Source organism: Cricetulus griseus, chromosome 8, assembly GCF_003668045.3.
Source record: "Cricetulus griseus strain 17A/GY chromosome 8, alternate assembly CriGri-PICRH-1.0, whole genome shotgun sequence".
Lineage (NCBI taxonomy): Eukaryota > Metazoa > Chordata > Mammalia > Rodentia > Cricetidae > Cricetulus > Cricetulus griseus.
In genome coordinates, this window is record NC_048601.1 from 2874910 (window position 1) to 2900599 (window position 25690).

Genomic DNA, 25690 nt, shown 5'->3' on the forward strand with positions numbered 1-25690 from the left:
TTACCGTGTGTCTGCTCGTGTGTGGCTGTTCTGAGCTCCTGCTGTGATGTCAGAAATCCTGACGCGGTGAGTTTGCACATCATGTCCCCGCAGGGCTCACAAGTGGGGACACTCGTGAAGACAGCAGAGTGTGGGGTGCACTCTGTCTACCCTCAGTGAGTGTGGCGCCCCTACTGGGCCAGGCGTGGCTGACGTTGGCTCTCTTGTTCAAGGGGTCCGGCCCTGGTTGCAGCCATGGTGAGGAGGGGCCTGAGCACTTTGCTCTGTGTACATGGCACCCGCTGTGTGGGGCTCACACCAGGCCACGCTGACACTGCTGGTCAGGAGAGCTGTGGGGTGGCAGGAACCGCAAAGGAGCTGGGACCCTATGACCTGTGCTGTTCCTCGCTGCTGCTGCTGCCTCAGAACAGGACCGCGTGTCACATGTTCAGGTGAAGTGACACATGTCAGGGGAAGTGTCACACGTCAGGGGAAGTGTCACACGTCAGGGGAAGTGACACACGTCAGGGGAAGTGACACATGTCAGGGGAAGTGTCACATGTTCAGGTCAAGTGTCACACGTCACGGGAAGTGTCACATGTCAGGGGAAGTGTCACACGTCAGGGGAAGTGTCACACGTCAGGGGAAGTGACACACGTCAGGGGAAGTGTCACACGTCAGGGGAAGTGTCACACGTCAGGGGAAGTGACACACGTCAGGGGAAGTGTCACACGTCAGGGGGAGTGTCACACGTCAGGGGGAGTGTCACACGTCAGGGGGAGTGACACACGTCAGGGGGAGTGACACACGTCAGGGGGAGTGACACACGTCAGGGGGAGTGTCACACGTCAGGGGGAGTGTCACACGTCAGGGGAAGTGACACACGTCAGGGGAAGTGTCACACGTCAGGGGAAGTGACACACGTCAGGGGAAGTGTCACACGTCAGGGGAAGTGTCACACGTCAGGGGGAGTGACACACGTCAGGGGGAGTGTCACACGTCAGGGGGAGTGACACACGTCAGGGGAAGTGTCACACGTCAGGGGAAGTGACACATTTCAGGGGAAGTGTCACACGTCAGGGGGAGTGACACATGTCACGGGAAGTGTCACACGTCAGGGGAAGTGACACATGTCACGGGAAGTGTCACATGTCAGGGGAAGTCACACATGTCAGGGGAAGTGTCACATGTCAGGGGAAGTGACACACGTCACGGGAAGTGACACACGTCAGGGGAAGTGTCACATGTCAGGGGAAGTGACACACGTCAGGGGAAGTGTCACACGTCAGGGGAAGTGTCACACGTCAGGGGAAGTGACACACGTCAGGGGAAGTGTCACACGTCAGGGGAAGTGTCACATGTCAGGGGAAGTCACACATGTCAGGGGAAGTGTCACATGTCAGGGGAAGTGACACACGTCAGGGGAAGTGACACACGTCAGGGGAAGTGACACACGTCAGGGGAAGTGACACACGTCAGGGGAAGTGTCACACGTCAGGGGAAGTGACACACGTCAGGGGAAGTGTCACACGTCAGGGGAAGTGACACACGTCAGGGGAAGTGTCACACGTCAGGGGAAGTGACACACGTCAGGGGAAGTGACACACGTCAGGGGAAGTGTCACACGTCACGGGAAGTGACACACGTCAGGGGAAGTGTCACATGTCAGGGGAAGTGACACGTCAGGGGAAGTGTCACACGTCAGGGGAAGTGTCACACGTCAGGGGAAGTGACACACGTCAGGGGAAGTGACACACGTCAGGGGAAGTGTCACACGTCAGGGGAAGTGACACACGTCAGGGGAAGTGACACACGTCAGGGGAAGTGTCACACATCAGGGGAAGTGTCACACGTCAGGGGAAGTGACACACGTCAGGGGAAGTGACACACGTCAGGGGAAGTGACACACGTCAGGGGAAGTGTCACATGTCAGGGGAAGTGACACATGTCAGGGGAAGTGTCACATGTCAGGGGAAGTGACACAGTGGTGACAGCTGGCTGTATGTATCAATGGACTGGCTGGTTTTTCTGAGAACATGTCTTGCCAGGGAGCCCTGGCTGGCTTGAACTCACCATGCAGAGCAGGTGACGTCCCTCATGGTGAGGAAGTCAAGGCAGAACGTCAGAGTCCCGCCACAGCCGTGTCAGGAGCAGGGAGATGAATGCGTGCTTGTGTGCATGTGCTCAGGACGGGTGTGTCCACTCAGGCAGGTGCCTCCTCCTCAGCTAACTATGAAGACACCTCAGAGACACCGTGGGCCAACCCGGTCAGGACGATTCCTCCCTGAGCCTTTCTTCCCAGGCTGTGCCAAACTGGCCATTGCAGGAAGGGGTGCGTGTGCGGGTGGGGGGAGAGGGGCGTGACCTGACCCACTGTCACTGAGTTGGTCTGGCCTGAGAGGCTCCTGGCCTCCCTCCTATCAGAGCAAGAATCACGACCTCAGACACCAACCACCCAGGGAGCTGGTGGGCAGGGCCGAGAGCCACCAGAGCCTAGGTCTCCATGGAGGACAACAGTGTATGGGTGAGGGGGTGAGGGGAGGGGTGGGGAGGGTGTCACGCTTCCTCTTCCCCCACCTTCCTTGTTCCACAAAGGAAAGTGAAACCGTCACAGCCTAGGGTGACCCTCCTTTGGGGCACTCAGGGTTCCAGGCAGTCAGTCCATAGACACAGTTTTGGTCTCCACACTGAGTTGCCGATGGCATCTAGTGGCCGCTCCCTCTAGGTGCACAGCAGGACTGTCTCAGATGCTCACAGTGCTGACTCAGAACCACTAGACTGTGGTCATGGTGACCTCAACACGGCGAGTGGTCCCTGAATGGAAAGCTTACAGGGAGCTCATGAGCATGCCAGCCTGGCTCACACTGAACATGACCCATGTTAGGCAGCCTGCTACACATGTCTGCCTCTGCCCCGGAAAGCAAGGACAGCCTCTTGTCTGACTCCAGGCAGCCCCCACATCTTAGAAACCCCGGTTCTGTTTTTGTAAGATTGGACCGGTTCATAGCTGGGAACGGCCATAGTGTTTTTTCCCCTTAAGCTATCACAGTCATTAGTCCACTCCGTAGTTAAAGTCCCAATCCTGCTGGGCTTTCAGCGTTATTTGTAGACTGTCTAATTATAGAGGTAAAAGAGAAAGCCGTTTTAAGTTTGTTTTCCCCAAACGCCAGCCAGTTTTCTTTTCCTTGGTCTGAAAATACAAAGACAACGTGGGTGCGTGGGCAAAAGGGTCATCCACTGTTTGTTCAGTGTGTTCTATTTGGGAAGCTGTCTCTATTCTGACCCTAAAATTGTGGGGGAATTTTGTTGTTTTTAATTTTTTTTTCTATTTATTTACTTGCTGAGCCCAGGAGACGAGCCTCCGGTCTCTACATCCCACGAATGAGAGGATTGCAGGCTGGAGGAGCCAGCCACTCCCCAGTCATGCAGAAGGAGAAGCCTTGGTGAGCCGGATGAGCTGTTCCCAACCTATCACGGATGATCCTGTGGGGAGTGCGGCAGGGCCCTGCACTCTGTCAACCTGTCCTGATGTGTGTGCTTCTAAAGCAATCCCATCAGACACGGATGGCACAGCCCGAGACCACTGTGGATGTTACATCCCTCTCTCCTGACAGTCACACTGTAGCCCAGGCTGGCTTCAAATTTCCCATTCTCCTGCCACAGTGTCTGAAGTGTAGACACATCCACACCTGGCTTTACCGTTCTTTTTTTTTTTTTTTTTTTGGTTTTTTGAGACAGGGTTTCTCTGTGGCTTTGGAGGCTGTCCTGGAACTAGTTCTGTAAACCAGGCTGGTCTCAAACTCACAGAGATCCACCTGCCTCTGCCTCCCGAGTGCTGGGATTAAAGGCGTGCGCCACCAGCACCCGGCTCTTTACCGTTCTTTTTGATGAAAAAACTATGTTTACGATGGCTCTGTTCTTCAGCAGCACATACATAGCATGCGCTATAAGGAACAGCCAGTCTGGCATGATGGACCAGGCCTGTAACAGCAACACCAGAAAGAAAAGCAGGAAGATCAGAAGTTCAAGGTCATCTTTAGTAGCAGACTGAGCTAAAAGCCATCCTGGGCTACTTGGGAAAAGGCCATCCTGGGCTACATGGGAAAAGGCCATCCTGGGCTACATGGGAAAAGGCCATCCTGAGTTACATGGGAAAAGGCCATCCTGGGCTACATGGGAAAAGGCTATCCTGGGCTACATGGGAAAAGGCTATCCTGGGCTACATGGGAAAAAAACAAATCGGTCAAAACAGGCCACAGTGACTTTTTAATTGGTATTTCTGTGAACTTAGGTGACTGAAAAACCCTAAGTCTGAAGCTGTTTTCCTGCCTTGCTTGGTCACAGTCACTGCTAGTGTTATTTTTAGTGTTTTGTCTTCTCCAATCTCTTAAAAAGGACCAGCCTACAAGATGTGTGAACACACCACAGCTGTGTGAACACAGGCATCAAGAATTATAAGGATCAGCAGGCTTTGGCGGCACACACCTGTGCTCCCACAGATCAAAGCATTCAAAATAAAAAGAGGGCTGGAGAGATGGCTCAGCAGTTCAGATCACTGGCTGCTCTTCCTGAGAAATCAGGTTTGATCCGGCACCTTCAAGGCAGCCCACAACCATCTGTAAGTCTAGTTCCGTGATCCCCAGGTGGCTTCATTGGGTATTGCATGCATGGAATACACAGACATGCAGGAAAATACTCATACACATAAAAATAAAAATTTAGAAACACAATGAACTCAAAATGTGGTCAGAGGACCTGAACACACATTTCTCCAAAGAATATATACAAAAGACAACAAGATTTGCACAGATTGAAACCACAATATTACCAATGGTCCATCAGGATGAACACGGGTGGGGAAAGCCAGTAACTAGAGTTGGCGACGGTGGAGGACTAGCAACCTTGTGTGCTATTGGTAATAATATAAAATAGTGAAACTGTATGGAAAGTTGTGTGGAGGTGCTGCAAAAATGTTTATAATAGAGCCGGGCGGTGGTGGCGCACGCCTTTAATCCCAGCACTCGGGAGGCAGAAGCAGATGGATCTCTACGAGTTCAAGGCCAGCCTGGTCTCCAGAGCAAGTGCCAGGATAGGCTCCAAAGATACACAGAGAAACCCTGTCTCGAAAAACCAAAAAAAAAAAAAAATGTTTATAATAGAATCCTACTGCATCTCTTTCTCTCTCTAGATAGATAGACGATAGGTAGATGCATAGATAGATAAATAGATAGATACATAGATAGACAGATAGATGAGATAGATAACATATATAGACTAGATAGACGATAGGTGGTACATAGATGATAGATACATAGACAGATGAACAGATAGATGCATTGGTGGATGCCAGATGGATATGGATAGAGGTGGGTGACAGGTAGGCACACACAGAAATTAGCATCATGAAGAGATATCTACATATCCACCTTCATCACATTCACTGTAGCTAAGACAGAGAAGCCCCAAATATCCAGCTATCCACAATGGGTGAATGGGTGCATACGACATAATTACACAATCTCAAAGAAGAAAACCTGGTCACCTGGTACAAGAAGAATAAACCTTGAGGATAGTGTGGGAAGTGAAATTAGCCACTTGAAAAAAAAATCCACTTCACAGTGGCTTTGTACAGACACATAGGAACAAAGTAGGGGGCTGCTGGTGACAGCAACTCATTCAGAGTGTGCCGAGAAGCCCTAGAGTCCACAGAATGGGGTGGCTATTGCTCAAAATGGAACTGTACCTGTAATGGGTAGGATAGTACATTTTTATGTCTTTTACAATTAGAAAACATTAGAGCAACACAGGCTCAAAGTGTCAGCACCAATGAGAACTGTGAGACCAGCGTGGGCTACACAGTGAGACCTCACCTCATACAAACAAAACAACTGTGTATGGAGTTAAGGGAGTGACGAAAACTAGAAAGATCCATGGGTGTCTTATCAAGTTAGTGAACATAACAGACGCGTGAGAAACCGGCTGGGCAGCTGGAGAGGTGGCTCGTCGGTTAAGAGAGTGGGCGGCTCACAAATGCTTACACTGCAGTTCCAGGGGGATCTCATGCTCTCTTCTGGCCTCCTCGGGAAACTGCACTCAAGTGTGCATACATGTGTGCACACACGTATTTCTACTCGTGTGCACACTCACACACACATGTACACATAATTAAAAAATAAAAACAGATATATGTTTAAAAGCTCAGCAGTCTAGACTGCTTGGGTCTGGGTCTCCAACCCAGCACCTGAATTGGGTTACGCTGCTAAGCTGCTCAACTCTGAGTTCCAGTTTCCTCTTGTGTAAAACGGTGATGCCATCATGCATCTTCAGTGGGGCTAGGATCTGAGCCTGAAGTAAGAAAAATCAAATATGGGTTAGATTTAGGTCTCCCCAGAATATCAGCAGCTCAAGAGAATTAACTGTAGCACTGGGCGGGCTACTCCAAGCACCAAAAGAATTAACCGTAGCACTGGATGGGCTATTCCAAGCACAATCCTGCTGGAAGTGGACTTGTATAAATCCTAGGTATTTGGGCAGTGTGATGGCTATTCTTGGTTTTCAACTTAACTACGTACGGAATTAACTAAAACCTGAAAATGGAGGGCACACCTGTGAGGGATTTCTGCTTAATCTGAAGAGGGAAAATCTACTTCTAATCCAGATCTCTGAGGTAGGAAGACACACCTTTAATCTAGATTTGGGCCATGTCCTCTGCTGGAAGCCTAGATAAGGGACACAGAGAAGAAAGCGTTTGCTCTTTCCTGCCTGCTCTCCCCTCACTAGCAAATCCGTTCTTCAGTGGCAGTAGAGTCTACTTCTTTGGGATTCCAATGTATACTGAAGACCAGCCAAGACATCAAGCTTCATGGAGTGAGCAACTTTTAATTCGTGGACTTTCCATCCATAGCCAGCCATTGTTAGACTAGCTGGACCACAGCCTGAACATCATTCTAATAAATACCCTTTCTATGTAAGGAGATTCATTCTACAAGTTCTGTTACTCTAAAGAACCCTAATTAATACAGGCAGGACGCTAAACACACTGAAACTGAAACCATTCCTAAGTGCAACCCAATGTAGTTCATTTACTGGAGGGCCATATATGTATACACACATATAAAAAGGAAATGAAGTTAGAAAAAGCCACTTGTCTTAGTTGGGTTTCTTTTGCTGTGAAGGGACACCATGACCACAGCAACTCTTATAAAGAAAAACATTTAATTGGGTGGCTTACATTTTCAGAGGTTTAGTCCATTGTCATCATGGTGTGACATGGTGGCATACAGGCAGACATGGGGCTGGAGCTGGAACTACTTACTTTATTTTGACATGCAGGCAACAGGAAGTGGTCTGAAACACTGGGCATGGCTTTCGTGTGTGTGTGTGTGTGTGTGTGTGTGTGTGAGAGAGAGAGAGAGAGAGAGAGAGAGAGAGAGAGAGAGAGAGAGAGACCTCAAAGCCCACCTCCACAGTGACACACCTACTCAGACAAGGCCACGCCTCCTAACAGTGCCACTCCCTTAGAGTCATTTTCTTTCAAATCACCACTCCACTACTTACTGTTTTTATGTTTCATAAATAAGTACATACAAAAAATTATCAATTTTTAAAAACATTCCAGAAAGAAGAGATAAGACAAAAGGAAACGCTGTGGCCCAGTGGGAAATCTACCATCAAATTGTAATCTAAACGGTCAAGGATTAAAGCCGTGGTTCACCACCACTGGGTTTTGGCTCAAGATTTTAATGCCAACCCTTTTCTTAATCTGTGGTTCTACATTAGAAACTAGTTCATGTCGTCAAGGGGAGAAAGTTTATTAAATTAAAAAAACCCACAAACTAGTTATCCGTATAAAATATAATTTCACTCTTTTTATTATCTACCACAGACTTTTAAAAATAGTAAATACATATAGACAAGAACAAGAAAGTTAGAAAGTGTTGGGTGTGGCATACAAATCCTCAGTAAAGACGTTGCATGATGACAGCTCTCCAGAGGTCAGAGGGCACCCCAGCCAGCCAGGGTCTCTGAGGTTTGCACTGGCTGGCACATCTGGGAAGTTCTCTCTACAGCATGAGAAGAACCCTCAAGAGTCCTCTGACAGACATCTCTCAACAGCCAAAGGGCCACTGCATTCCAGACAGGGAGGCCACCAATGTCTCTCAGGCCCCGGGGTGGGAATTAATCCAAAGAAAGCCCCTCAGAGGAGGGAGAGAGGCATATAATAGCTACCCAGCTCTTTCTGGTAGCTTCTGGAGAGTTCTAGCTGTCAGCCCTGACGTGACACCAGGGACACAGGAGGCTAACACCCCCACCGCTGAGCCCAGCGATCCTGCAGACTTCAATGCCAGTTTATTATATATTCTGATTTCAACAGAGCACAGCCTCATCATATGACTCAGACTAGCCTCAAACTAACAGTGACCCTCCTGCCTCAACTTCATGAATACTGGGGCTGCAGGCGTGACTTTTTTAGTGGGACACTACAAACAACCCTTCCCTCCTCATTTTGCCAGTCCCTCTTTCTTCTGCATTTCCTGGTGTTTTTTTTCTCCCAATAAATATATGTATTTATTGACCATATGATGTCAATATCCAACTCAAGTTTTATTTAATTCCAGGCTATCATCACATAATAAAATTCATGGCAACTTCAAAATCTCACTGTGTAGCCTAGGCTGGCCCAGAATTCTCAGAGATCTTCTTGACTGAGTCTCTAAGGACTGGGGTTACAATAGTGAATCACCTCATCCCTCAACCCTTGGTCCATTTTGTAACATACACCTGACAAAATGTCCCACAACAAGGTCATTGTGTCAGCTCAAGGGGACAGCGTGCTGACACAACCTTATGCACCCAGTGACTACAAAACTGCACACCAGGAACTCTGGCAAGCTGGCGACGCTTGTCAGTCACAGACCTGGTGAAAGTTCTGCTTGATCATCTATAGTGTGAATGACCCGCACACAAGGTCACAAGAGGTCACTAGGGTGAGGGGTGCAGAGTGGCTTCCCTGGGAAGATGCAGGACCACAGGGAAGAAAAGTGGGTCTGGACCTGCATTAGATCTGAGGTTCCCTGTTCCTTTCCAGCCTGAGTGACTCTGTAAAGCACAAGGAAGGGTCCGTTCCAGTGTTCAGCAAAGACAGTTAAATGTGAGGACGTGAGTACCACTCTGGGGCTGGAGAGATGCTCTGTGAGCATTGGTTTCACATACATGCAGGCAAAACACCCATGCACACAGAACAAAACAAAGTATGATTCTTCAGGAAAGCAGATAGATAGAAATCTAAGCAATATTCTCATTTTACTTACTTTTAAAGATGGGGTTTTGTGGATCCCAGTCTGACCTTGAACTTCCCATCCTCCCGTCTTTGCCTCCTGAGTGCTGGGATTAGAGGTGTGCATCACCACACCTGGTTTACAATGCTAGGAACCAAGCCCAGGTTCACGCTAGGTAAGCTCTCTACCAACTGAGCTGCACTCCTAGGCCAAAATTTTAAATCGTCTTAATTCTTACACTCCATCAGAAGCATCTATGGGTTAATTACTGCTTTTAAAATGCCTTCTAAAGTTTAAATTATTACAAGAAAGTTGGCTTTTAAGTGATCTTTCATTGCCTCCTGATTTAAAGGACTGTGTTTAATCTGGGAATTGTGATGTTTGGCTTTAATCCCAACACTTGGGAGGCAGCAACAGGTAGATCTCTAGGGGGCCAGCCTGGCCTACACAGTACGTTTTAGAACAGCCTGGGCTACACAGATCCTGTTTCAAAAAATAAACAAACAAACAAAAACCCCAAGTAAATCCATACAACAAAACAATAACAAATGACTGTATTTACCATTTGTTTCATTTCTTTGGCTGCAGGCAATGCTGACTAACCACTGATTATCTAGCAGGCTACAGCTGTTTCCTAGGTCAGTGTGGTCATCAGGGAACTAGCAAGTCTGTGGCCTTTACAAATGAAACTGGCTTATCTACATTAAGCACTAACAACCTATGAATTTAAGGTGGGACCTTCCACAGGGCATTTAATCTGCCTGGGCCTGATTTATCCTCCAGGCCGTATCTATTGATAAGCCAGCTTCAACAGGAGAAACCAGCAAGGCAGTTCTAGTTACAGTGAAAATCCTTAGTGATTATATCATCCTCTTGCAAAGACTCATTGCCAAGATCAAGGGCTCAGGGTCCACCCTCTTACGTAAACAAAGCCAAAACTTTGGCCTTTTCTGTGTTTCAAGAAGTCCTCTCCCTCAAAGTTCTTCTTGAGCCGAAAGAACCTCAACATCCTAGCAAGTCTTGCCAAGTCCTACAAAGGCTCAATGTACAGAGCTCATCGTCAGTCTGACCTCAGGCTGTGCTGCCCCTTTAAATGTTCAAGTACTCACCATACCCCAGAAGCACCCAGCTCTTTCATCCGTTAGGGAAAAGCTCAAGCATGGGCGCATGCCACAGCGTGACAGCCCACATTATCAGTCTCTTAGGCCACAGACAAGGAAAACGTCAATATATTAAAATGCCCAAACTCAAAAACAAAACTAGACAAAGAAAAAGAAGAAGCAAAGCCCAAACAATACGGTTGGCAGCATTTTATGGTCAGAAGGTTTTAGTAGAAATACCACAGCCTGACCCCAGGCTAGCTCACTAAGTAAAGAGAGTTTGATGAACTTGACTGTTTAGCCGTGGAGGAAAACATTTTACTCCCCCACAGCCCTGTGAGAGGAAGGTGCGGCTGTATAAAAACCGGTAGACTATCAGTAGGAGATAGGAAGTATGGAGACAGTGCGGAAGAACGGAGTGTTTTGTAAATGGGACACTCTGAAACGACTCTCATGTTAGTTCAAACGCTAGAGTGTCCACTGGATGTCGCTGAAGTCCCCAGGGTCACCCAGACCTGCCTCTGCTTCGAGGTAATTCATAAATGCAGCCACAGCTGTGTCTTCGTTGTCACACAGCGCATCAAAGTCCAGCTGGGCACCATCACCTGTAAGTAAAAATAAAATAAAATAAAATAACACCAGCTACGTGAGTCAGTACAGGGGAGCACTGTGGGCAGAGTCTGGAGAAACGGTTTAGCACTGGCTGCTCTAACAGAGCTCCACACAGTAGCTCACAAACACCTGTAACTCCAGTTCCAGGGGATCCGGTAACCTCTTCTGGCCTCATGTGTACAGACATATGTGTAGGCAAGTCTCTCAGACACATTAAATAATATAACTGTAGTCAAGAACAGCAAGCCATTGGCAGGGGCTGAGGTTCTGCTGGGGAAGTGCTTGCCTAGCATACATGACACCCTGGGTTCAGTGCCTGGTACTGTATAAATCAGGTGTGGCTGTGCACACCTGTTATCCCAGCATGAGGCGGGAGGGCCGGAAGTTCAAGGTGATCCTTAGCAACATAGATGTTTGAGCCCAACCTGGGATACAAGAGGTAACGCTTAGCTTTAATTGTCACCTTGCTACTCCAGGACCTGGAAAGAGAGTCTCAATGAGGGACTGTCTGTGAGGACCTGTGGGAAGGCCTGTGAAGACCTTTGCCAAAGTCGCCACCCTGACCGAGGGTGTTATCATCCCATGGACTGGGCCCTAAATGGTGTAAGCATGAAGAAGCAAGCTGAGCATGCAACTATTTCTCTCTGTTCTTGATTATGGATTTGACAAATGGCTTCAAGTTCCTGCCTTGACTTGCCCTCAGTGACGCACCATTGACCTGGAACTGTGGGCTAAAATAGACCCCTCTCCCCTGAGCCATTTCTTGTCAAGGTTTCTCATTGTTGTGACAGGAATGAAATTAGAACACCTACCTAAAATAAAAAAAGATAAAGCCAGACAGAGGTCACATGGTACAATTTGGGAAGGTAAAATATGTCTTAAATTGCAAATCTGGATATATTTCTATATTATTTTATTTTATATACATGGGTGTTTTGCCCACGCGTATGTCTATGCATCGTGTACATGCAGTACCAGAGGGGCTGCCATGTGGGTTCGGGGAATTGAACTTGGGTCCTCTCTGCAAGAGCAGTCTGTGCTCTTGACCACTGAGCCATCTCTCCAGGGCCCTGACATCTTTCTTTCTTTCTTTCTTTCTTTCTTTCTTTCTTTCTTTCTTTCTTCCTTTCTAAAAACTAATTTATTTTTATCTCATTTGCATTTGTATTTTGCATGCATGTGTATCTCTGTGAGGGTTTCACATCTTGGAGTTACAGACAGTTGTGAGCTGCCATGTGGGTGCTGGGAATTGAACCCAGGTCCTCAGGAAGAATAGCCAGTGCTCTTAACTGCTGAGCCATCATCTCTCCAACACTGTCCTGACATTTTTCTAAATGAGCCAGTTTTGTGCATTTTGTAGTAGAAAATCACACTGCTAGATGACGGACACAGACTCCCAGGCTGTTGGGAGTTAGAGGCTGTGTGCCCAGGGGCCCGGAAGATATTTGATTCATCTGTACTGTGAACAAAGTTCTTGTTTCATGCTAAAATGTGAAGCTGGGGAGAAAGCATCAAATTCCAAAGCACAGTTTTCATGTGAGGAGTTGGAGATTAAAAAAGGAAGTGAGGGTGGAGCTGGAGGTGACATTTAAGTTCGAGATACAACCAAGTTCTGGAGAGCAAAGGTTAAAATACAATAGAGAGCAATCCAAGTTTTCCGGGTCTCTTCAAAGTCAGGAGAACCTGATGGATGGAAGCAGTGCAGTCAGGAGGTGAGAAGCCAGGTTACCGCATTTGCATGATTCAGACTTTGCATAAACACTTTAAAGTGAGCGATTAAATGTTACACTTTAGAAACATTTTAGTGGGCCGGAGAGGTGGCTCAGGGGTTAAGAGCACCGGCAGCTCTTCCAGAGGCCCTGAGTTTCATTTCCAGCAACCACATAGTGGCTCACAACCATCTGTAATGAGGTTTGGTGCCCTCTTCTGGCATGTATGCATACATGCCAGAACACTGTATACATAAAAGATAAATTTAAAAAAGCATTTTAGATTTATTTATTTTATATGTCTGAGTGTTTTGTTTGTATATATGAGCACTATGTGTGTGCCTGGTGACTGAGGAAGCCAGAAAGAAGCGGGGTTCGATCCCCCGGGACTGGAGTTAATACAGATGGTTACGAGCCACCATGTAGGTGCTGGGAATGGAACCCGAGTTCTCTGTGAGAGCAATAAGCGCTCTTAACCATTGAGCCATCTCTCTGTGACCCCTACCTTTATATTTTATTTTATATTTTAGCATGAGTCTTTTTAAATTTCTTGATAATTCTTGAGAAGGGACTTTTTCCTAGGTGGAAATACTTTTAAGTTTTTATTTAAGTTATGTGTATTCAGCAAAGGCCAAAGCTGGCTCAGCTGATGGCTACTCTCACAATGGGTCAGTGAGTGACGCACATATGAAGAATAGCTGGTTGGAGCTGTAGAGAGCACTCGGCCATGAAGAGCACTGGCCGCTCTTCCAGAGGGCCCTTGTTTGATTCCCAGCACCCATGTGGCAGCTCACAACCTGTCACTCCAGTGCAGGGGAGACAACACCTTTCCTGAGGGTACTGAACGCATGTGGGGCACAGACATGGACGTAAGGCAAAACAACACACATAAAATAAAAATAAATAAATAAATCTTAAAAAGTAATACCTGCTGATTATTGTATTAGGATTCCAAGTGGAGAAATCTTGGGGATTTTTTTTGGGGGGGGGTGGCTTTCTTTCTATGTAGCCCTGGCTGGCCTACAACTCACTATATAGCCCAAGATGGTTTTGAACTCATAGCAATCCTCTGCCCCAACCTCCCATGTTTTGGGATTATAGGCATGTGTCACCATGCCTGGTGGAAAAAAAATATTACTTTAAAAACCATTTGCGCCGGGTGTTGGTGGCTCACGCCTTTAATCCCAGCACTCGGGAGGCAGAGGCAGGTGCATCTCTGTGAGTTCAAGGCCAGCCTGGTCTCCAGTGCGAGTGCCAGGACAGCCTCCAAAGCTACACAGAGAAACCCTGTCTCGGAAAAAACAAAAACAAAAACAAAAACAGCCATTTGTTTCTTTGAAAATCTCCTGCACATAAGAACTCAGTGATGGAGAAAGAGGTTTTGGAAAGGTTACATCGTGGCCGGTGACAGGGACAACTTACTGAGGAGTGACCCCTGAGTATGGGCAGCTTCAGTGATCTGGGGGTGCCTGGCAGCCTCCAGCTCCCCTGTTTCAGGGCTCGGTGAAAAGTGCTCCTTCCTGGACACCTGGAAAGACAGGACAGGACCGGTCAGCAAGCCTTGAGCACAGGGAGAACCACTGGGTGGTTTCAGAGCCGGCCGGCACCAGAACCTCCATTACAGTTCCCGAGGACCTGCCTCATGCACAGCCTGTGATACCCACACATTTCCATAGCTGCAGCTCAAAGAGCCGAGAGAGAGCCGTTCCCTGTCACCACCAGATTCCAAACCAAGGCACCTACTGCAAAGTCGAGATCCTTTTGTATATGTGTGTGTGCACATGTGTGCATGTGTGTGTATTGTGTGCATTGTGTGTGCATGTGTGTGCACGTGTGTGCACATGTATGTGTGCATTGTGCATGTGTGTACACGTGTGAAATGTGTGTGCATGTGTGTATGTGTGTGCATGTGTGTGCACATGTGTGCATTGTGTGCATGTGTGTACGTGTGGTATGTGTGTACACATGTGTGCAATGTGTGTGCATTGTGTGTGCACTTGTATGTGTGCATTGTGTATGTGTGTACACATGTGTGCAATGTGTGTGCATGTGTGTACACATGTTTGCATTGTGTGCATGTGTGTACGTGTGTGCACATGTGTGCATTGTGTGTGCATGTGTGTATGTGTGTGCACGTGTGTGCATTGTGTGTGCATGTGTGTGCATGTGTGCACGTGTGTGCATTGTGTGTGTGTATGTGTGTGTGTGCACGTGCACACGTGTGCGAGTGCACTTGCATGTATGCACAGCTGTGCACATGCAGAGGCCAGAAGATTTTATTACAATAACTTACATGTCCGCTCCTATGGGGTCACTTTATTCACTAAATGTATGAATAAACGAATACATAAACAGCAAGACCAGTTATACGTTCATACAATCATCATGTGAGGTTTGTACTTTCGGGCCCCTACTCCCCCGGTCATCGTCTTCCTCCCACACTCTCAGGGCACAGAGCTGACTAGACCCCTCATGGTGTTTGCTCTACACAACGCTAGGATTATAATCTATTTCAGACTTCCAGATAGCATGAGGTTCAGCGTCCCCAGTTACCGGAATCAAACAGGTCTTTCCATATGCCAGGCATGAGCTCTACCACTAAGCTGTATATCCATCCCTTTACATTTTACATTTTTAAAATTTTTTATTTGAGACAGGGTCTCACTAAGTTGCCTAAGCTAGCTTTGAAGTCACCCAGGCCTGGGCTACATGGGACCCCATCTCAAAAAGTGGTTTTGGGTTATATCCCATTACCTAATTCTCATATTCACCCAGGGGCTGTTATTACCATACCTGCCTCACAAGTAAGGAAACTGAGGCAGAGTTCAAATTCTGAACCCAACGTCACAAAGACTAGATTTGAGTCACAACCTGGAGCCCCTCCGTGTTCTTCTAACCATGGCTCCTGTGACTACTGACCTGTACTGCCCCTTCAGGCTACCAAGTCCCCAGAAAGGTCCATTTATTTTTATAGACTGGCCTCTTTCTCAAAGGAAGTAATGACCAGTGAACATTTTCTTCACTCACGGGCACACTGGCGTTCCTGCAGTTCACACTGTGGCCATCTCCCTCTGTTTCTGAAGGATTTAAATCTTCTGGGGATGACGCATGCAGCCTGAGAAGGGGGACAAGAGATATTTATCCCTCTGACAGGATTTTAGAAGGAAATTTTCTCCTCTGGATGCATCACACGTGACCAACAGATAAACTACAGCAAGGAGCTCCACACTGAATACCTCAGTCCCCACAACCAGGCTGACTTGCTAGGTACCAGACTTATTTTTGATTCTGGAGAGCTGAAACCATGCAAGGAAATAGGAAATAGGAAATAGGAAATAGGAAATAGGAAATAGGAACTAGGAACTACGAGGTGGCTGTGGCTGTGGGAGAAGTTGGGGAGGGGAAGGTTAAATGGAGAAGCCTCAGGAGAGTATGGACCACAACACATGGAGCATTGCTGAGCTGTGCACTTTAAGATTTTGTTTTGATTTATGTTGTGTGTATGTGTGTATGCACATGTGTGTGCAAGGGCCTTCACTGGCCAGAAGAGGGCGTCAGATTTCCGGGAGCTGGAGTTACAGGCAACTATGAGCTGCCTGGTGGGAACGGTGGGAATAAATTGGGGTCCCCTCTAGATGATCACCAAGTGTTTTTAGCCACCGAGCCATGTCTCCAGCCCCTGTGTATTTTAAGGTAGCAAATGCCACCATGGGCATTTTATTTTACTTAAAAAGTGAAACACAGGCAAGGGAGATAGCTAAGTGGGTACAGGCTCCTGCCATCAGGCCGATCCCGGAACACACAGGAGAACTGACTTTCTCAGGTAGTCCTCTGACCCTCACACATGCTATGACACGCGCTCACCCACACACATGCACATACACAAAACAAGCAGACAAGATGTAGTTTTTTAAAAAGTAAGACACACAAGCAGATTCACCATTACCTAGATCCCTGGTTGCAAACCTTCAACAGGAGGAAACATAGAACTTGTAGTTGAGGCTAAGATGCCAAACAAGCGAGGTGCAGGCTCACACATACTATCCTTTTTTTTCTATTTCTCCATTTCTGTACCCTTTCCCCATATACCATATATATTCATGCATATGAGTGATTCCCTGTATGATGTCTGTGCACCACAGGCCTGCCTGGTGCCTTGGGAGCCCTGAAGAGGGCACCAGATCCCCCAGGACTTGAGGTTTAAATGGTTGTGAACTGCCATGTGAGTGCTGGGAACTGAACTTGGGTCCTGCTAACTGCTGGGCCATCACTTATTGTGTGGGAATCAAGATTCGCTAGACTCAGTACATACAGGTTAAGTGAACTTTATTTGGGGAGAAGTTACACAAGAAGCAGGTGACCACCACAGGTTCCCTCTCCAAGGATCTGCCCTGGCTGTCCTCTGTGACTTGACCAGAAGCAAGAGAGCGAGCCACCTGTCCAGACCCCAGAACTAAACTCACAGGTGCGGGCCAGGTGGATATCTCACTACAATCACTCCGGCCCCTACCATGAAGAGCATTCTACTACCTAACTCCCTGGAGGGAATTACTTAGCTGGTTAAGGCCCCTGCCACCTCAGCAGTGCAGTCATCAGTCTTATTCTTGCACGGTTGGCTAAAATAGCTTGTTCCGAGCCTCAGACTAGATATACTTGGTATCACTGGCTGGCCTGGAACTCACTGTGTAGACTGTCTCTTGCCTCTGTTTCTCAAGCACTGGGATTAAAGGCTTGCACCACTATACCCCACCTCAGTACGTTTTGTTTTAAAGACAAATTCTCTGGATGCAGCACAGGTTCCTGAGGACTTGGGTGACAGATACGCACAACCACACCTGGTTTTTCCTTCTATTGTTTTATGCATCTTGTCCAATTGCCATCCAAAGTTACTCCACTAATTTATACTTCAGAAAGAATTGGGGAATCTCTCCCAAAAGATTATAAAACTTTCAAATCTTTTATAATCTAAGTGAAAAAAAGTACCTAACCCTGTCTTAATTATGGCATGTGTATATTTAAATATGAGTGCAAGTGAACAATTTAAAGTTTCTTGGCTTTTCTCTTGCATTTTTCTCTTCATGCCCACTATTTAGCTTCAATGTAGTTTGTCCATTCTAAGAAATTGCTTTTATTTATTTATTTTAATTTTATGGCCACACATGTTTGCCTGCATGCATGTATGAGTATCACGAGTGTGCAGTACCCTCAGCAGCCAGAGGAGGGAGATGTGTGTTCTAGAACTGGAGTTACAGACCTTGGGAGCCATTATGTGGGTGCTGGGAACTGAACACGGGCTCTCTACAAGAGCAGTCAGTGCTCTTAACGGCTGAGCCATCTCTCCAGCCCCCTACACAGTTATTGAATAACTCTTCTTTATGCTATGCATGAAGTTTACATATAACTATATGAAATTTATAATGTACTTATGATATAAAATTCTTTATAAGTTAAAGATAGTCTGTTTTACTATGCAAAATACACACATTTTCCAGTTTATGTTTTTAACTTTATTGTAAGGTATAGTTTTGCTTCAATTTTGAACTTTTATGCAATTACATTTATCAATTCTTTCTTCCTGAATTCTGCATTTGGTGTGATGTTTAGAGACAACTTGACAAGTTAAGAGTATAAAAGTCCTTATGTGGGTGGCCCCAACTGCTTGTGACTCCAGTTCCAGGGGATCAGATGCCCCTGTAGGTGTAACACTCTTATGTACATACCCACCCACCCTCCGCCCCACCCTCCTGAGGGATCTCTCTCTCTCTCTCTCTCTCACACACACACACACACACACACACACACACACACACACACACTGTACTGGTTTATAACTAAGAGCCATTTATATGAGAATATTTGCAATGATAAAACTTTACCTCTGTAAACTCAGAACCTCGTTTGCAATATCTGTTCCAATACTCCCAGCACCAAGTACGGTCCCCGTGGATATGCCAGGCACACTGACGCAGGACTGTCTGAATGAGTCTAGGCAACAGCACAAGAGAAAACTCAATAGAGGATGTTAAAGGGTATACAGCCCTAGTCAGTGGCTTCCTTTCTTTTTAAATAATTTCCAAGTTTCTCCTGAAAAGAAATAGATAATCCACACCTTAAAATGCCGGAAAACGTCTTATCTTTCATCACAGAATTCCCAGTGCTGGAGAGACCTTGAGTAGGATCACGGATCCACCCATGACCTTCAGCATGGTATTTTTCCTTTGCCCTTTACAGCAGAGCCAGGCAATGAATGCCACTTTATAGCTTGTAGTTCCTTGTGTGCGGTTATTTTTATTTTATTCTATGTGTATGAGTGTGTGCCTGCATGTATGTAGGTGCATGAAACGCATACAGTACCTATGGAGTTACAGGCAGTTGTGAGCCACCATGGGGGTGCTGAGAACCAAATTCAGGTCCTGTACAACAGCAGCCAGTGCTCTTAACCATTGAGCCATCTCTCCAGCCGCAAGTGTTTGGTTAGATTATTTGTTTGTTTTGACTTCTTGGTTTTTTTTTTTTTTTAAATATGGTTTCTCTGTGTAGCCTGGCTGTCTTGGAACTCACTCTGTGAAGGGGACAGTAAGCCACGCCTGTTAGAGGTTGGTTACAGGTATAAAGATATCTTGACCTTACAGATTACGGATTGTCTCTTGGGTCCCACAATAACTCTGTAAACCAGGCTGGCCTCAGACTTAGAGATCTGCCTCCTGGTGGTTTGGTTTTATTTTGTTTTTTAAGTAGGGTCTCAAGTAACCGAGCAAGATCACTCCTAATCTTTCCGACTCTGCCTCCCAAATGTTGGGATTACATGTGTGTGCCACCACCATATTCAGATACTCAGAAAAAATATTTTGCATAAAATACATGAGCACATCCCCATGGTTAAGAGAGAGAGATGCAAAGACACACCCTTCACGATTGTCTCTCATTTGCCTAGTGACATGTAATGAACACAGTGGCTGCAGGGAGACGATGTGAAAACACCAGTCCTGTCCATGAGTAACTCCACTGGTAGGAAACCAGTCACGTGGGCAACTACTTACGTGTGGTACCATGTTCCCCTAGAGTGGAGGTATGAACCAGGTGCTGGGACAGCTGAAGGGAATAGCGGGGCGTTCTTGAAAGTTCCCTATGGGATCTATGTGCCCTCCGAACATAGTCTCTTATTCATTATTTCGTGTGTAAATAATGTATGTGAGTGGCTGCACACATGCTACAGCACACACTTGGAGGTCAGAGGACCATGTGTGGGAGTCTATTCTGGAAACTGAACGCAGGTTGTCAGGTTTGGAGGCAAGAACCTTTACCTGCTGAGCTATCTCACAGACCCTTGGGAGTTTTTTATGTATTTGTGTATACATGTGTATATTGTATGACATATGTATGTACATATAATGTGTGTATGTATGTACTTGTATATATGTGTATATTGTATGTGCATATAATGTGTGTGCACATGCATGATATATGTTTGTATTTATATGTATGTTTGTGTGTATATGTTTATATGTATATGTTTATATGTATGTATGATGTGTGTGTACAAATATATAATGTGTGTATGAAATGTATGTACAAATGTATAATGTGTACATGATGTTTGTGTACACATGTGTGATGTGTCTGTGTGTGATGTGTGTCCATGTGTATAATGTATGTGTGTTTGACGTGTATATGTATGATGGTGTTTATATGCTTATGCGTGTGTATATGACATGTACACGTATGATGCATGTGTATGGTGTGGAGTTCAGAGGACAGCACTGTGATCTCAGTCCACTGCCATCCTTGTGTGTCTTGGGGGTTGAACTCAGGTCACTCTCTGTACGTGACAAGGGCCTGGACACACTGGGTCGTCTCTCCTGCCTTGGCCTCCTTCTCCTGTAACCAAAGGCACGATGTCTGTCCAGTCCAGCTGTCTTCTCACCTCCCCTGGGAATCCCTTCTCTTAGAAGGAAAACCACATCTTCATAAAACACATGCTGGACGATGCATCTGAGCTGCAACCCCGACCCGAGGCCCCGGCTTACCTTCTGAGGACTGGCTGCTGCAGGGAAGTAAGGATGGTGCACCAGCCTCACTGCGCCCCCTGCAAGTCAGAAACAGCATAGGTGACATTCTCTGAGGTGAGGGAACCAATGAAGCTCTGCACTGGCTCCGTGTGTTTGATCTGCCAGTTTCCACTCATCAGTATTTTATTGTTCACACCGTCAGCTAAGACTGGGATCTGAGCCAAATGCCCCACTGGTCGGTTTCACAGTGATGGTGCTCGGCTCCCAATCCAGTGCTAAGGTTCACAGCTGTACTGGGATGGCTGACAGGGAACACGGGCACACTCACCTCCTGGTGATGTTTAAACTACATGTGATAGAGAAGCAAACGGAACTGGTGTGACATGAAGTGTTTATGTAATTATCTTTATCAACAAAAACTCAGAGTCAGATATCAGGGTAAGAGCCTGATTGATCAGAGAAACAGTGGAGAAGTGACCAGCGGCCTTCTCGTTCTCCTGCCCCCATCAGGCCCTCCCTGCTACTTCCTGTCTCTCTCTCTATGTCATAGGTCATGGCTAATTTTGGTCAGCTAGTAGCTAGCTCCACCCTCTGATTCAAAGTCAACTTCACTGGCAGTCTTGGCAGTGTCCGAGGGTGAAAATATCCCACAACAGTGACCCTTACACCCGCTTATAAACTTAGCAAAGCAACGAAGCTTAGGCTAAGCTGAGCTGGCTAAAGGTAGGCACTTCACCTGAAGACAAGGCCAGATTTCTGCTACTTGGTGGCAGTACTGGCCACAGGCATAGAAGATACATCTTTCTTTTCTTTTTTGTTTTGTTTTTGTTTCAAGACAGGGTCCTGGCTGGCCTGCCCATGCTATGTAGACCAGGTTGACCTGGAACTCAGAGACCTGCCTGCCTCTTCTTCCTTAGTACTGACATTAAATGTGTGTGCCTGGCCCTCTCCCCACCTGTGCTGGGGAAACTGAACCCAGGGTCATGCACTTGTATTGATGATTACATAGTGCAGTCAGAGATAGGTAATAACCAGTAGTTTATTAGGGGAAAATACTCACGTAAGGGAACCAGTGACCAGGTTTCCACCTGAGCAGGATGGACCCAGAAATGCTTCCCAGTCAGCTCAGCCTAGCGAGAGACCCACGTGCTTGTCCCCCCTGGCTCTTAAACCCCTCTTAAGTACCTGTGACGGAGCCCAAGTAGGCGTGGTCAGCAGTGCTTGTAATCAGGATCACTCCCTACACACGTTAGGCAAATACTCTACCATTGAGTCAGTGGTTCTTCGTCTTCTGGTTTTTGGGGTGGTGGTTTTTGGGGAACTGTTGTTGCTGTTGTTTTGAGACAAGGTCTCATGTAGTCTAGGCTGGCCTCAGACTCCCTTCGTAGCCAACGATAGCTTTGAGTTTCTCATCCTCCTGCCTCTACTTCCCAGGTGCCAGGATCACAGGTGTGCAAACCATACCTACCTACCTTTACCACCAGACATTATATCAAGCACGAAAGGGGTAGATTACAAAGGGCGAACTGTCAGCTTAACTTGAACAACTTAACATCAATGAAGAACAAAGAAAATTCTCAGGCACCAGTGGCCACCACAGACTCAGGGTTTGACTGTGGGATCACTAATTGTGGACCAAAAATACTGGAGGAGGAAAACCCAAATCTTTCCTAAACACAGAGACTTTTTTCTTGTCATTATTCCTAAATGATCGGGCACAACAGCCATTTAATGACTTTACTTTGCCCCAGGAGTTGTAACTAATGATGACAGGCTCTGAGGATGGATATGGGAGATCAAAGCATTCTGGCATCCGTGCAGGCTCCTGGCACCCATCCCCAAACTGAGCTGCCGCACAGCCAGAGGACCATGAAGTTTTGGTGGCTTCTGAAGGAAAGCAGAGGCACTCCCTTGAAAGTAGGACAAAGCTGCTGGGTGTTGGTGGCGCACGCCTTTAATCCCAGCACTCTGGAGGCAGAGGCAGGCGGATCTCTGTGAGTTTGAGGCCAGCCTGGTCTCCAGAGCGAGTGCCAGGATAGGCTCCAAAGCTACACAGAGAAACCCTGTCTCGAAAAAAAAAAAAAAAAAAAAGAAAGAAAAAAAAGAAAGTAGGACAAATAAGAAGACAAAGAACTGATGGGGCAAGTCCTTCTGTATATGTATTTGTCTTATTGGTTGATGAATAAAACACTGTTGACCAATAGGAAAGCAAGATAGGCAGGACTAGGAAAGAAGGAGGATTCTGGGAAACGTAATAAAGAGGGGTCACCATGTGATCCCCAGGAAGAGGATGCATGCCGCTGGTGTCCTTGAGAAGATAAGTCTTTATAAAATATATAGATTAATGGTTATGGTTGATACTTAAGACAGAGCTAGAAAATAAGAAATCTTAGTCATTGGCCAGCAGCATTGTAAATAATATTAAGTCTCTGTGTGTTATTTGGGGGCCCTAACGTGGCGGCATAACACAGGTGGCTGGCGGAAAGAGTTATCGTTACAGAGAACTACTCACAAAACCAGCGTGTTGATAGACACGATGTACTCCAGCTCTTTGGTCCAAGGGTTGGTGAAGCTGAACCACTGACTCTTCAGGGTTACGAAGGACCCATCCTTCACGCGGAATTTATACGAGTCTGTAAGTATTTTCTCCTTACTCTGCAGAACTTCGCAAGAAAAGATGCGATCAGCAGAGCAGCCTTTAGAATGAAACGACCTCAAGCCAGGTGTGGTGGTTCCTGCCTGGAATCCCGGCCCTTGGGAGGCTTTGTGCGAAGAGGGTAGCTGCTGGATCTAGGCCAGCCAGGGGCCCGTACTGAATCCCAGAACAAAAGCAAACACCAAACCCAAAACCAGTGCCTTGTGAATCAACTCCAGTTTGGGGTTTCATAAGGAACGAGAGATTGAGAGTTGATACTACAATAACAATGACACTTATTTATTTATTTACATAGGGATTTGATACATAGCTCAGGCTAGCCTGGAACTCCTGATCCTTCTACTGCCACCTCCCAAGTCCTGAGATTTTGAGTGTGATCCATCACATCTGGCTGAAGTTGTCATTTTAAATTATGCTCTCGATGAATTACCCACCTGCTTTGTGCTTGACAGTCAAATTGCTGTGGTCATCTTGATGAAAATATTCATAACATGAGGTTCCCAAAAGTTCCTGAGGCAGGTATCCTAAAATTGCTGTTGCCCTGGTTTTGAAACAGAAAATTAGCATGGCACTTACTGAAGGTGATGGCTCCCAGAATCCAGCAGCTCCAGCACAGGTGTGACTTTGAGGCAGCAGCCCCGGGGAAAGAGCTAGTCACGTGGACCACTAGGCTCCTATGGACTGCCTGGTCCCCGCCAGCCACAGACCAGAGCCACCAAACAGGCCACCCAGGTGAGGCCCCATGAAGTCCAGCTGATGCCCTTATAAGGCATCAGTGGCCAACACAGTGGCCATGGAGCAGGCCCAGCCTCAGCACCACTGCTAAGAAATGCTTTTCCAAGTTTGCCCTCTGGCTTGACCAAAACGACCAACAACCATAGCCTTATGCCACTTAAACTATCCTCAAGCCCCAATTAGAAGGAAAATCCTGTAGAGCTACCGAGTCACCCCTGAAACAACCTCAACTGGCCCGGGGCTCCTCATCACCACAGCCTGAGTGCTCACCTTTGATCAACGTAGACGAATTTTCCGTTCGTGGCAAAGCGGGTCACAAACTCAGTTGGCCTCACTTTGATCTTGCCACTCTTCTGAGGGACAGCATATGGATGTAACCGTCCCATGGCTACAAGGCAGGTAAGAGGACCACTGTCTTTAACACTGTCCCTCTCTTTCTCCATGCCAACAACATTCAAAGGCCAGCTTCTTAAGTAGCCAGTGCAATGGACGGTGTAGAATTTCCTGTGGTCTAATGAGAAGCCACAGAAATACACTTAGATCAACATGAATGCCAATGTTACCACCACTTCCTCTTTCCTTCTTCCCTCCTCCAATTTTTTTTTTTTTGAGACAAATTCATCCTGTAGCTCAGGCTAGCCCCCAGTTCCTATGTATAAGAGACTATCTCCTAACCCCCATACTATTGCCTCAGCCTCCCAAGTGGTTACCGACCTGCACCACCATGTCTGTCTATTATGAAAAACAAATCTTACTGTTGTTTGTGATGATGATTGATAGACATATATAGTCATAGTAGGACCACAGAAATGCTTGATGAGCATTTAGAAACACAATAAAAAGTATTTTTAAAAAGACTCAAAACCTTGACTTTTCAGAAAAAAATTCTAAGCAACTAATTCCCATGAAGCAGCTTGTCAAACCAACCCACCAAAAAGGAAAACAAGAAAAGAAAAATCGTTTGCTCAAATATGAGGAAAGTTTATGGAAACAAGGAACGGTCACATGGGCTCAGAAGACGGGTGGTGCACACATGGTAGATGCTTTAGACAAAGTGCCTTCAATGTTAAAACGCAGAGAAAAACCTAATGCAAGTTATTTAAAACATTCAGTTGTGACTGGACTTGCAGAAGACCTGAACAGGCATTGTTTTAAATTGGCATTATTCAGGAAGACTGATAGCACGATAGATTTCATTATTGCTATTATCGTGTGTATGGTGTGTGTGTGGGTATATGTGCAGGAGCCTGCATGTGGAGCTCGGAGAACAACTTTGAGAAGTTGTGGGATTAAACTCAGGCCACTGGGCTTGTGCCACAAGTGCCTTTAAGAATCACATCATGTTGTGGTCCCCAACAATAAATCTTTAAAAAGAAACGTTAGTTTTTCTTTTAACAGAAAATGCTGTAGGTTGCCCTAAGAGTTACAGTCAGCAGCAGGACAGACATGAAGAGGGTGAGCCACAAGTCTGTTGGGCGGTCTTACAGCTGGGATTGTATAACTCATTTAACCTCCTTAATAGTTCTGTGAGGTGCTCTGATATTGTCTGCTTGTCTTTGGGAACAGGCAGGGGCTACAGTCACAGCACATGCAGGGCGGAGCTGAGGACCAA

At 46.5% G+C, this 25690-nt stretch overlaps 1 protein-coding gene across 3 annotated transcripts in view; it reads right to left on the reverse strand.

The window, feature by feature from the left end:
* Nucleotides 1-10552: 10552 nt before the first annotated feature.
* The window catches only part of Arntl2 (aryl hydrocarbon receptor nuclear translocator like 2), a 48783-nt gene continuing 33645 nt past the window's right edge, over nt 10553-25690 (reverse strand). For 2 of the 3 annotated variants that reach the window (XM_027430094.2, XM_027430097.2), the window contains 8 exons: nt 24349-24589; nt 23778-23884; nt 23200-23350; nt 20706-20764; nt 18555-18663; nt 15706-15793; nt 14101-14206; nt 10553-10962 (listed from right to left, as the gene is read on the reverse strand). In XM_027430094.2, coding sequence (XP_027285895.1) covers nt 10826-10962; nt 14101-14206; nt 15706-15793; nt 18555-18663; nt 20706-20764; nt 23200-23350; nt 23778-23884; nt 24349-24589 — 998 coding nt within the window. In that variant the 3' untranslated portion in view covers nt 10553-10825. The remainder of the gene's footprint in view (nt 10963-14100; nt 14207-15705; nt 15794-18554; nt 18664-20705; nt 20765-23199; nt 23351-23777; nt 23885-24348; nt 24590-25690) is intronic. The other variant, XM_027430095.2, reaches the window with a different exon arrangement.